Raw genomic sequence first — 14,096 nt, forward strand, 5'->3', positions numbered from 1 at the left:
TATTGTATATGTACATGGGTAGTGGGTTGGGAAAGGAGAAACTTGTTTGCATTCAATTTAAAAGACTGCATATTGTATTCCTTGGGAAATATCAGGGGGAAGACTGTTCCACAGTACAGCAGTAGCAGGGATGAAGGAGGAGGGAAAAGAAACTTGTTCTGTAGGTTTCGAGGTGTACTGTGAAAGGATGTTGGGCGGCAGCTGTAAGTGTTCCAATGGGCTTAGTACAGAGTGGGGGAATTATTGATGCTGTTTCAGATGAACATTTTCCATGGAAATATTTATAGAATATAAAAATTGCAGAGACCAAAATGTCTATGTCAAAGTGAGGGGAGCGAGTTGGTAAGAGATGATCATTTATCAGTCTAATTGCTCTCCTCTGTATTGAGTCCAGCATTTTGAGGAAACTTTTAGGAGACCCACTCCAAATGTGTGAATAGTATTCAATAACTGGAAGGATTTGTGATTTGTATAAGGTTAACAGCTGTTTAGAGGTGAAGTAACGTCTTGAGTGAAAGAGCAATCCTAGTTTTTTTGGAAGCTGAGGATGCAATGGTTGTGATGTGTTTATGACAGGGGGAGAGAGAGAGAGACCTGGTGTCAGGGTAATTCTGAGAAGAGAAATCTCATCTTGTCTGGGAATTTGAGTGTTATTAAAAATAATACTGGGGAAAATGGTTCTTTTTTGTGAGAAATAAGACAGAACTGGGTTTTACTAGTGTTGAAGTTAACAAAGTTATCTGAGTCCCATTGGAGGATGGCTTGGAGGTCGGAATTAAAGTTGATGTTTTGTGGGTTGAAGTGAGTTGTGTAGAGTAGGGTTTGTCAAATGCCATCTGACATTTGACAAACCCTCACACATAGTGTGCATTCAGACAGAAAGTTGGCAATCCATCTGCAGAAGCCCTGAGACAGTCCAAATGATAGGAGTTTACTTAGTAAGCCTTTGTGCTAGACCCAGTCAAAGGCTTTAGAGATATCAAGTGCAACCACTTGGGATTCACCAAATTTTTCCATGGCATTTGTCCAGAGATGGATTGGCATCAACAGAATCCATACTGTTGGGCGCTTAATGGCTGGGTACCTTCAAGATAGAGTAGGAGTTGAGAATTGATGGTTTTCTCCATCGCTTTAGATAGGACTGAGGTGAGTGAGATAGGGTGATTTAGATGGTAGCTATTTGTCACCCTTTTTAGGAATAGGTTGAATATAGGTCAATTTCCAGGCTTTGGGATATATATACCAGTGGAGTAAGAGAGAATGTACAGATGGCAAAGGATAGGAATCAGTTCTGGTGCACAGATCTTCAGGACAATTGGAGGAATGCCAATAGAACCAGGAAACTTTTTTTGTGTCTAATTTAGACAGGTTTATGATCTCTTTCTAGCAAAAGGATACAGGGGCATTGTATGTTGGACAGTTGGAATGACTGGAGTCATTCCAACTGTCAAATGCACTCATAACTGACAATGACAGAGGAATGTCATTGTCAGTTATGAGTGCATTGGAGGTCAAGTGTGAAGCCAGGAAATTAGCTTTTTCTGTGGGTGATGATGCAATTGAGCCATCTGGGTATGAATAGGGGTGGGAATAGTGTAGGGCAAAAGTTACGACCAATTGCTTTGGCAAGAGACCAAAAGGTACAGCTACCACTTGGACAGGTTGCAAGTTTCCTGCCTTTTGCTGTTCAAATTCTGTTTTGGAAGCATTGGTAATTTCTTGCATTTGTTTCAGGCTTTAGTATAAGCACTGAAGGAGGATGGAGTTCTTGATTTGAGCCAGTTGTGGTATGCTTGATTTTTCATTTGTACAGCCTTGGCCCATCTTTTGGAGAACCATGGTTTAGATAGGGACAGTAGTTCAGAGAAGTGGGGGGAATGTTTGTTTTCATGTCAGTGAGGATTACTTTGGTGATACGTTCAGTGCATATGTTTGGATTGGAAGACCGGAAACAATAGTCCAACCATGGGAATGAAGCATAGTAGTCTCGGAGGCTGTCCCATGAGCACTAGGTTGTGGTCGGAATTACCCACGGGCTCACTACATTTACTACATATTTGGAAGGGTCATCGGTAAGGAAGAGATCTAGGGTATTTGGGGAATGGTTCGGGTTATCTGATATTCTGGTCGGCTTGTGAACAATTTGTGTAAGGTTGTTAGTGATGGCAAATGTTTCATCATCTCTGCCTGCAGCATAGCAGAAGATCTGAAGGGTGGTGGTGGGGGGGGATATTCAGTTGTTTTCTGATGATGCAAAATTGGGAAGGGCAATAACTGATAAAGGTGATATAGATATCTTGCAGGATGACTTAAATAAATTGGTAGTAAGGGCAAAGGACAATAGTTGTCAATTCAATGTTTTAAAATGTAAGGTTAATGAACGGGTGCTTAAGGGTCAAAGCTGTATAACTGAGAGGAGACCTCCACATAGCCTTTAAAGGAATGCGGAGAACCGACCAGGGCTTCTGACCTAATGTCCAATCCTCACCTTCTCGTGGTGCACCCTGTTGGGTATCTACTTTGATACTGAACGAACGAGGATGGGCTGGCAATATAGGATTTAGCTGACCAAATTGTATTCTTATTGGTTAAACCAAACTAAAAAATGATGGTACAACATGACAAAATTTCATGCCGGCTGGGGCGTCGCCCGGTTAAACAAGGCCCCCGTTGTTTTTGCCAGGGAACCAGGGCGAACAGCGAAAAGTCAGCTACTGGAACAAATCTGAAAACAAACCCCAACTCAAAATCACCAGAGTTAAAGATCGGTACTATCAACGTAAGAAGCCTGAATGGCAAAGAAATGGAGCTAGCTGAGGAATTAGATAAGTACCAGATCGACATAATAGGGGTGACTGAAACAAAAAAGACCAAAACTGGTGAGATCTTTCTGAGCAATAAATACAAAATGTTATATTCAGGCAATAACAATCAAGGAAAAGAAGGAGTAGCCATAGTATTCAACACAAAATACGAGGCTAATCTTCTTGAATGGCAGTCAGTCTCAAGTAGAGTAATGTGGGCAAATATGAGAATGGGGAACTGGACAATGAGACTTATTTGTGCCTATGGTCCCACAGAAGGTTCTACTAAGGTAGAAGTGGAGGAATTTTTTGAGGCTTTAGAAAAAGCAACTGACACAATGAAAAAGGAAAAGTTGGTCCTTGTTGGGGATCTAAATAGTAGAGTAGGAAATGATTGTGAGACATACAAAAATATTTTGGGAAAATTTGGAGAAAAGAGCAAAGCTAATAATAATGGCAAATATCTGTTGGATTTCTGCTCAGGACATGGACTGGTTATTACTAACACCATGTTCCAACATAAAAATGTGCACAAATTCACATGGAGAGAAGAGGCTAGGAATAAGAAAAGTCTCATTGACTATGTTATTGTTGATAGTGATGTTTTCTCCCTGGTGCAGGACACCAGAGTGTACAGAGGATTTGAAATTGGAAGTGATCACTATTGAGCAGGATAAAATTGAATTTCATATTGAAAAGAATATCATGTAAGAAAGTTTTAAAGCGAATAAAAGTTGAGCAGCTCTCAGATGTAAACTGTAGACAGAAATACAGAAATATTATTGAAAAGAAAATGAAAGAGTTTGAGAACAGGAATCAAACCTTGGAGATTCACTGGCAAACTCTGAAGGAAACATTGATTGATTCTGCCAGAGAGGCATGTGGTGAGGTTGTGTGCAAAGATAAAAAAATCAGAACTCCCTGGTGGACACAGGAAGTTAAAGAGGCAGTGAAGGAAAAGAAGAAAGCATATCAAAAGTTCCTGGCAAATAAGTCAGCTTTTACTCTTACAGAATACAGAGACAAATGTAAGAAAGCTAAACAGTGTGTAAAACTAGCTAAACAAAAGTCATGGGAGGACTTTGGCAAGAATATAGAAAATAAATATCAAGAAGGTGGCAAAATATTCTGGAGGTTGTTGAAGAAGCTTAGGAATGGAGGAAAGAGTGCTGTAAAAGGAATTAGAGATGATAAAGGTGAAATGAAAACAGGAGAAAAAGATATCCTTGAAGTATGGAGTAATTACTTTGAAAAACTGCTAAATGAAACTAGCAGTGATGACAGCACAGTGATAAAAAACACTGACCAGGCATGCAATCAGGAATACATATCCATACTTGAAGTAGAAAAAGCCATCAAAGGCTTGAAATGTGGAAAGGCAGCAGGAGTAGATGATATTCGACCAGAAATGCTGAAGTATGGTGGTATAAGAGTCTTACAGTGGCTGCACTGCATAGTTCAGAAAGCCTGGACAGAGGGACGAATTCCCGATGATTGGAGTAGAGCTCTCATAGTACCCATATATAAAAAGGGAAATAAAACTGAATGTGAGAATTACAGAGGTATTTCCCTACTGAGTGTTCCTGGCAAGATCTATGCAAGTATACTTGAGAAATGGTTGAGAAGAATTGTGGAAGAAAAGCTTGGTGAAGAACAAGCTGGATTCAGGCCAAATAGAGGCTGTCAGGATCAGATCTTCACTTTACGACAAATAGTCGAGAAAGCATGGGAATATAACAAAGATCTGTATTTAAGTTTTGTCGATTTGGAAAAGGCATATGACAAGGTGCCAAGAGAGAAGCTATTCAATACGCTGCAGTTATATGGTGTCAATGGGGCATTATATCAAGCAATACTTAGTCTTTATTTGAGTTGTGAGTCAGCAGTTAGAATTGAAGGAAGTACAGGAAGATGGTTTAATGTTAAATCTGGTGTGAGACAAGGATGTACATTATCCCCTCTGTTATTCATTATCTATATGGATCACATTATGAAGGAATGTGGTATTAAACCTGATATCAAAATTGGAGATGTTAATGTCAGCTCTTTGCTTTATGCGGATGATGTTATACTTCTAAATAAATCCGCTACAAGTCTGCAAGATTCTCTCACTAAATTGAATAGCTGTTAATAGATATGGTATGAAGGTCAGCAATAAAAAGACAAAGACAATGAAAATAGACAGAATCATTGAAAATGTCAACTGTGTTGTTAATGGAGAACCTGTGGAACAAGTAAAACATTTCAGCTACTTAGGCACAATTTTTACTGAAGATGGTAAACTAAATATAGAAATAGACAACAGAATCAGCAAAGCTGGTATCGTGGGAAGTCAATTGAATAAATTCATATGGAATAAGAAAGAAATTAGTCGGAACACTAAATTAGCTGTATACAAGACTGTGTTCAAACCAATTTTAACTTATGGATCTGAGAGCTGGGTCAGAAGTAAAACACTTGACCAAAGACTAGAGACCGCAGATATGAGAGTCCTGAGAAAGATTAGAGGCGTGAACAGATGGCATCAATGGCAATATCATATTAAAAATGAGGATATTAGGAAAGAACTTGACATTGTCAGCATCCAGGAATGCGTTAGCAGAGCTAATCTCAGATGGTATGGTCACTTAAATAGAATGGGAGAGGAAAGATTAGCAAAACAAGTGTTCTCTGCCAGGTTGGCAGGAAAACGACCCAGAGGAAGACCAAGATATAGGTGGATTGATACGGTACAAAGTGCCTTAGACGATAGAAATATAAGATCTGATAATGTTGGAGTCTTGACAAGTAACAGACTGATTTGGAAGAAAATTGTAGATAGGAAGTTAGTAATGATGTAATTTTTTCATGTAGTACTGTCATATCCTGTACACCCCTTGAGGGTACATGGCAGGAATTTGATGATGATGATGATGATGATGAACTTTGGGATGAAAGGGTTACATACTTTGTATCATAGTGATGGTACTAGATTACAGGAAATTGATGAGGCTAGGGATAATAGGGGATAGTGATTTGAAATTCAGAGGAGACATATTGCAAGAGTTGTCAATATAGCTCAAAGGATTACCTGGATACTGAAGAACACACTGACATAGGTGGGTTACTATCCCTCTTTATAAGGCAATGATTCGGCTTCATGTTGACTACTGTGCACAGATTTGGTCAACTGCATTCTAAGGAGCAAGGAGGTGGTTTCGAGGAATTCAGAGATGAGTGACCAAGCTCACGACAGATCTGTGGAATGTTCCCTATGAGGATAGACTGAAGGTGTGTGGGCTGCATAGTTTAGCTGACAGGCAAAGGAGAGTGGATATGATCAAAACTAATAAGTTATTAACGGGATTATATAAGATTGACACAAAAGAAATGTTTCAGTACATTGGAATAGGGAGAAAACAAGGGATCAGACTTGGAATTTGTCTAAGAGTGTGGTTGGTAAGGGTATGAGGACTAGGTTCTTTATTTGGAGAGTGGTGAATGAGTGGAATGGATTGCAGGTGGTTGTAAGCTCCCCAACAGTGAATAAGTTTAAGGATATATATATATGATAGGTATTGTGCTAATGAATAGTGTGGGTCTCCCATGATGAGTGTTGACTCCATAGAGTACCTGTATAAATAATAATAATAACTGTGCTTTAGGAAGTAGATGAGATTTGTGATCTGTGAGTGATGGCTGACAGTTGACTAACGTTCAGAGGGGACACTGCAAGTGTTGCAAAGAGCATAGATCATATTGCTGCTATGATCAGGAATATATTGACAAGGGGCAGATGCTGTATAAGACATTAGTCAAACCACACATGAACTGTTGTGTTCATATTTGTTTATTTAGTTTTCATTGTAGAAACATTGGCAAGTAATAATATCCTTTCAGAGACAAGTGACAAAGACCATATTAGAGATCTTGTTCCACTAATGAGACCACAAATAAAGCTCAAAACCACTGTAGATAGTGACTATTCCCATACACATGACATTATACATGCCAAGGAAGTGGTCTGTAATGCAATGCTAGGGCAACACCTCATGTGAAGTCAGCTGCTCTATATATAAGTAGTCATCATGAAGATAATTCATATTCATTATCATACTGTGTCTTAAACTCATTCATCATCTATATATTCATAATATTTTCTAGCAATATATGCTAATTATTCACAACTTTCCTTGTAAAATACTAACTCAGTGCTCATCACACTCTTATATACACAGCAATGTCCTTCCTTTATAACTTTAACTAATTAATAAATGATAATTATTATACATAAGTTTTAAAATTAGAATCACATTGTAAGGGGAAAAAAAATTAACCATACATTTAAAGAAGTTTCAAAACAGACCCAAGAGTTTATGAGATTACAACCTTTGGGAGTGGAAATGATTTAGTAATGTGGTGCTTAAGAGATAAATTCTACCCAGGAGTCTGTGTGTTTGCATTTATTAGCACTTGTTGCAACATTGGCTGTGGAGTTCATTAGAAAACAGTATTCAGCATCTGAGATATTTTAGTACTGTTCACATAATTTATGCAACAATTGACAGTTTACTTATGAAAAGTACAACTTTCTGACATAGGATTGCAACAATACTGAAAATGATGGTTTTAAACCTCTTAGGTTTTCTGAAAAGAGTGAGTCAAACTCAAATTAAACCATAGCATGTCCTCTTAAAGATTACAAAATATAGCCTTGGATAGGATCACTGGAGGAAGATGATCGAGAAGCAGACCAAAAATAACTCAGTTACAGTCTTTGAAGGAAAGCCCACAATTATCGATCTTCAGAGAGATGTGATAGAAATGGATTAAGTTCTAACTAATAAGAAGACAACTCTGATGCCAAAGTTTGCATTTTCATAAGTGAAGTGGTCATTTTTGAAAAAAATTAGGTTTCGTATTCAGTTATTTGCTTTTGAAATAATAATGCATTCATAATATCCTATATTTATATAATTAATAACATATGATAAAAGAAATATAATGAACTCATTCAGCAAACTACAGCTATCGCAAAAATCTTTGTAACTTTTCTAAAACTGTATGTTAATTAGAATCTCTAATGTAAAAATGGAAATAATTACAATTTTTAGATATCAAAAGAGTATTAAAGTCATACTCAGCTATATATATTCTTTGAAGGAAATGATGACAAAGTATTTGTTACTGGACAAAAATTGAATAATTTTGGAAAATACTGAGGATGAAGAATAAACATGAGAGTGTAGAAATATATATCCATTCTTTGCCCAAGCGAAACACGTCAGTGGTTGTTCACAGCATGTGTGACACTGACGAATGTGGCCAGCGGCTGAAAGATACGACTAGTGGTGAGGCGTGAAGTGGGACGGGAATACATACATATAAGAAACCGCGTAACTCTGGATTCGTGTAAGTCGGGGTAGTGTGAGTCAGGGTATGACTGTATATCTTTTCAATATTCCTTTAATATATAAAAACTAACATTAGTTACCACTTAATTTCAGCCTTATGAAATTAAGTGGTAATTTCATAAGGCTGAAATGTTTCATTACCATAAAAGGTTTGAAGCTTTGGTTATTTTTTTCATTGTCTGAAATAGGAGTTACATGAAATATTTCAGAAAATCCAGAGCAATACATACATACATACATCTTCAAAGCCCACTCTTCCTAATTGGGTTGTGGGGGCAACAGCTGCAAGAGGAACTTCCAATGGTCACGATCCTCTGCCACCAAGCGTAGGTGTTCTGGTGGGATTCCCAAACGTGTCCACCCAAGGTTTTGGATATAATCTATCCAGTGTGTCCTTGGCCTTCCACCCTCATCGTCCGCCGCGCGGGTTACCAAGGGACGTATTCGGGTTTTAGGCAGAGGGACCCATTTGAAAGATATGTTACAGTCTCCCTTAGACACCACTCCTCAGCACTCTGCTAGAGGAAACTTCATCAACGGGCCCGCTACCCGTTTGGAGAGGTGTTTAGGGGCAGCGCAAAGAAATGGTTTTGCAAAAGGACGGAAAATCCAGAGCAATAACCGATTTAATTTAAGGATCAATTAAACCTATCTCAAAAGTTTTGTTGCAATTCATAAATAATTTTAAAAGTTTCAAAGCCTACTATTAATGTTAAAAATAATCAATTTAATTTAAAGATAAACTAAATGCATACATAACAGAGTTAAATATATAATTACGATCTTAAGGAACTGGCATTGAATCCTCCAAGCCGTTTTTCAAGTTCACAGCACAATGTTTTCATTTTTAATATCTCAGCTTGACAGGTCAGCATTTTTTTGATTTCCTCAAGTTCTCTTTGTTTCAACTAAAATGAATTAAGCAATGTTTAATTATGAAAAGAGATTATGAAATAATTAAAAGCAATGAATAAATATTAAAGGTCATTTTATTACAAAAAATTTTTTTTTTCAGTTGTTAATGCTAAATATTCAAGATGATAAACACAAATTATAAAAATAAAACACTGTTTATTATCGCTATAGATGAAAAAAAATATGAACACAGTAACCAAGAGAAATTTATTAATAAATTTAAAAAAAATCAGATATATTGATCTGAAATTGACAGATCATCTTTTCAGTGAACTGACAATTCAAAAATGTACAATAAATTTACAATGGATTTCAAAAGACACGAAACCTTTTACTAGAGTAGAACAATGCAGTAGATATGTAATCTTGGGGGAGGTGGGGGGGTATGGAATATTATGATAGTACTATATGAAAAGTTTACACTATTACTATCATCCTATTGACCATTTTCCTCCCAGGCCTCCAACTATATTAGATCTTACATTTTGCTCTTCTAACACACTTCTTACTCTATCAGATATCAATCTACCTAGATCTTACATTCTTCTGGGTCTCTTTCCTGCCATTCTGGCAAAACCTACTTGTGAACCCTTTCCTTTCCCATTCTGTTTAACTAACCATACAATCTGAGAATAGCTCTACTCACACTTCCTGAATATTAAAAATCAATAACAATTTACTTTTGAATATCCTCCTTTTTAATAAGATTCTGCCGTTAATGCCATCAGTTCACTCCTTTAATTTTTCTCAGAACTCTCATAACTGTGGTCTCCAGTCTTTGATCACGTGTTTTATTTTTAACCTAGATCTGAAATCTGAAAGTTAAAACTGGATTCAACATTCTCTCATACAATTAGTTTAGTCTTTAGGCCAATTTCTGTCTTATTCTATATAAATTATTCAGTTAACTTCCTATCATACCAGTTTACTAATTCTGTTGTCTATTTCTATATTTGCCACATTCATTAGAAACTGTACCTAAATATGCAATGCTAAATTGTCCTATAAGTTCTCTATTCAGGATGTATTTGTTGTTTTCAATGATTCTGCTTTCATAGTCTTTGCATTTTATTACTGATTTTCAAAACCAAATTTATTATGGCAGTTATTCAATTTAGTTAAGGAATCCTGCATATACTTGCACTGGATTTATTTAGGAGTACAACATCATTTGATAAAGTAAATAGTTAAGTTGATATGGATTCCTTCATAATACAATACATATGAATGATGAATGACAGTGGAGATGAATGTATGTACGCCTTTGTTTCACACTGATTTAACATCAAGCCATATTCTCCTGTATCTCCTATTTACTGCTTGATAAAATGTCCCATGTACACCATAAAAATGTAGTGTTTTGAACAGCTTTTCTCTTGGCACTTTGTCTTTTCTATTTAATGTAAACAATATTAAACAGGAATTGCATGCGAAAAAGAGGCTATGGAAGAGATATAAGGAGACAGGTGAAGAGAAGATGCATGAAACAGTATAAGACACAGGCCAGAAGAGTGACTAGTATGGTAAGGAAGAGATGAAACTGGAATATGAGAGGAGATTGGCCCTAAGATCCAAAGAAAATCCTAGGGAATTTTTTAGATATATGGCCAGTAGGAGGAGAAATGACTATGGAAGAATGACGTGGGATAAAAATGGGAATAGCGTGACTGACGCAGACGACATAGTGGAATTGTTCAATGAGCACTTTATTGGAGTATTTCATCCTGGAGGAGTCAGTTTTAATGCTAGAGGGATTGGGCAGGTTTGAGGTTTAGAGGTACAGGAGGAGAGTGTGTTTCAAATACTGAGTACTCCGGATGTCAGTAAAGCTGTGGGACTGGATGGTATTTCACCACGAGTTTTGAGAGAATGTGCTAGGGAACTGATAGTGCCTTTGACCTGGCTTTTCAATGAAAGTCTGGCTGCGGGAAAGGTGCCCGTGGAATGGAAGGAAGGTAAGATAGTGCCATTGCATAAGGGTGGTAGCAGACTGGAAGTGTCTAATTATAGGCCAGTTTGTGTGTCATCAGTAGTTAGAGATCTTGAAGAACGTAGTGAAGGACCGTATACAGCATTGAGCAGATGAGGGTAATGTTATCTGTGAGAGTCAACATGGATTTGTGAAGGGGCGCTCTTGTTTTAGCAATATGCTAGTCTTTTATGATAAAGTTACAAGAGCATTAGATGAGAGAAAGGCATATAATGCCATTTTCTTAGACTTAGCGAAGGCATTTGACAGGGTGCCACATGATAAGCTGATATTCAAGTTGCAGCGCTTGGGTCTGGATGTCAGATTGGCCAACTGAATTCAGGATTGGCTGTCCGATAGGTATCAGAGAATTGTGTATGGTGGGGCAAGTTCAAGGAAGCAGAGGGTTACAAGTGGGGTCCCACAGGGCTCAGTACTGGGACCTATATTGTTTAACCTTTATATCAATGACATTGTCAGTGGATTGCAAGGGGATATTCAGTTGTTTGCAGATGATGTGAAGCTGGGAAGGATTATTAGTAATAGTGCAAATACGGCAGCCCTGCAAGAGGATTTGAATAATCTAGATAAATGGACAAATGACTGTGGGTGTCAGTTTAATGCAGCAAAATGTAAGGTCTTGAGGTTTGGGAAACATCGATGGGACACTGCATACTCTATGGGAGGAGTTATACTGGAGGAAGTAGTGGGAGACAAGAGATCTAGGGTTGATGATTGATAGAAACCTGAAATTTAGGGGACATATTGCAAAGGTGGTGAAGGTAACACAGAGGATTGCTGCAATAATGAAAAGGACGCTGACCTGCAGAGATAAAACAGTTATCATTCCATTGTATAAGACCCTGATCAGACCACACTTAAGACTATTATTCTCAGATTTGGTCCCCAGGATTTGAAGGGGATAAATTAACTGTGGAAAGGGTACAAAGTCAGATAACAAAGATGGTTTCAGGACTGTACAATGATAGTTATGAGGATCGGCTGAGGGAATGTGGACTGCAGAGTTTGGTGGATAGAAGAAGGAGAGGTGATTTGAGACTTTTAAACTTTTGAGAGGTGGTTACAGGGTTGACACTGGGGAGTTCTTTTGCTTGGTTGAACAGCGGGAAGGAGTGACAAGAGGCCATCTCTGGAAGTTACAAAAGGAATCTGTGAGCAAGAGGGTGAGGAGTGGTTTCTTTGCATGGAGGGTGGTTGAACCATGGAATGCATTGCCTGATGGAGTGGTATGATAGACTTTGTGTTTCTTGGGGGGGGGGGGCCCTCTCCTTGATGAGTCTTGATAGACTTTGTTTCTTAGGAAGGGCTTCCCAAGATGAGTCTTTTGACTCCATGGAGGCCTGAATAATAATAATAATTTGTGTAAAATTCTGTGTAAACCTAGCTAAATTTTGTATGCAGCTAGGTTTACACAGTGCTTTGCTTTCTTTTATTTTATTCTGCATTCTTTTGAAGCACAAGCTGACCCTACTTCTCAGGAACCTTTGATACATTTTTTCTTCTTCTTTTCCTTGAATGCCAAATTAACCTCTCTATAGGCTGAGGTGGTGAAATAGTAAGACCAACTTGCACTTTTTATCCATGTTATTCAATAGGTGTTACAGAATCATATCTAGATTTATCTGGATGTATGATATGGCTGGTTGGGGATTAACTTCCTGAGTCTGCCTTGGAGTTTCCTATCCTTGCAGACAATCTCATCACATGCCTCTCTTGTCTGAATGAATCAATGATTTCTTCAGGATTTACCAGTAAATCTCATGTTTGGTTCTTGTTTTCACACTCTAATTTTTTCCTGAATAATGTTTCTATATTTGAGTCAACAGTTTATATCTGACAGCTGTGCAACTTTGATAAAACTTTTTTAATTTTTCGTCAAAATTAAACAGTGATTACCTCCAATTTCAAATCTCTGTACACTGTTGTGTTCTGCACCCATGGGAAAATATTGCTATCAACAATAATATATCAATGAGACTTATTGTTTGCATCTTCTCTCCATGTGAATTTGTACACATTTTTATGTTGAAACGTAGTGTTAGTAATAACTAGTCTGTACCCTGAACAGAATTCCAGCAGGTACTTACCATTATTACTAGCTTTGCTGTTTTCTCCAAATTTTCTCAAAACATTGTTATACGTTTGGATTATCATTTCTTTCTCTGCTGTTAGATCTCTGGCAAGGACCAAGTTTTCCTTTATTGTTGTGTCAGCTGTTTTCTCCAATGTCTTGAAAAATTCCTCCATTTCTTTCTTAGTAGAACCTTTTGTGAAACCATAGGCACAAATAAGTCTCAATGTCCAGTTTCCCATGCTGATGTTTAACATGCCCACATCACTCTACTTGAAATTGCTTGCCATGGAGAAAGATTATCCTTCTATTTAGTGCTGAATACAAAATCATACCTTCACAAAGGTATGATAGTTGCTACTTCTTTTCTCTGATCGTCATTGCCTAAATAAAACTTCTTGCATTTGTTACTTAAAGATCTCACCAGTTTTCATGTTCTTTGTTTCAGTATTATGCTGTTCTCCTACTCAAATTCTTCTACTAGTTTCCATTTCTTTTTCCATTGATGCTTCTTACGTTGTTGGTGCTAATCTTGAACTCTCTTGATGGCGAGTTGTGATCTGTTTCAGAATTTATGAAACTCTTAGGACACAGGAGCAATAGCATAGAAGGTTAAGATGGGTTAAAAAGAGACAGCCGTTACTTGGGTACTGATCAAGAGATATTTAATGAATGAAGAGATAAGCATGAAATCCAAAAAAAGTTTCACGCAGGCAGTATAAAATGAAAAGTAATAATAATCTGTTATACAAGAAGTATAAAGAGCAGTATAGACAGAAATTAGCTAATCAAGCCAAGAAAAATTTGAGAGTTCTTTTGATCTACTATAGTAAGTAGAAGAAAAAACGATCATGAGAGGATACTGTTAGTAAATGAAACTGGTAGATTGGTAACAGCTGAAGAAGATATAGTTGCGGTACTGA

General features: G+C 37.4%; 1 protein-coding gene across 5 annotated transcripts in view; it reads right to left on the reverse strand.

Moving 5' to 3' along the window:
- rad50 (DNA repair protein rad50) overlaps positions 1-14,096 on the reverse strand; it is a 664,851-nt gene that overhangs the window by 96,714 nt on the left and 554,041 nt on the right. For all 5 annotated transcript variants that reach the window (XR_016548684.1, XR_016548685.1, XM_090396855.1 and 2 more), the window contains exon 32: positions 8,978-9,105. Coding sequence is in view for 3 of the 5 variants with exons in the window: in XM_090396855.1 (XP_090252981.1) it covers positions 8,978-9,105 (128 nt within the window). In the remaining 2 variants the exon portion in view is untranslated. The remainder of the gene's footprint in view (positions 1-8,977; positions 9,106-14,096) is intronic.

The sequence above is a fragment of the Typopeltis vanoorti genome, chromosome 8 (assembly GCF_054136105.1).
Source record: "Typopeltis vanoorti isolate ZY-2024b chromosome 8, IOZ_Tvanoo_1.0, whole genome shotgun sequence".
Lineage (NCBI taxonomy): Eukaryota > Metazoa > Arthropoda > Arachnida > Uropygi > Thelyphonidae > Typopeltis > Typopeltis vanoorti.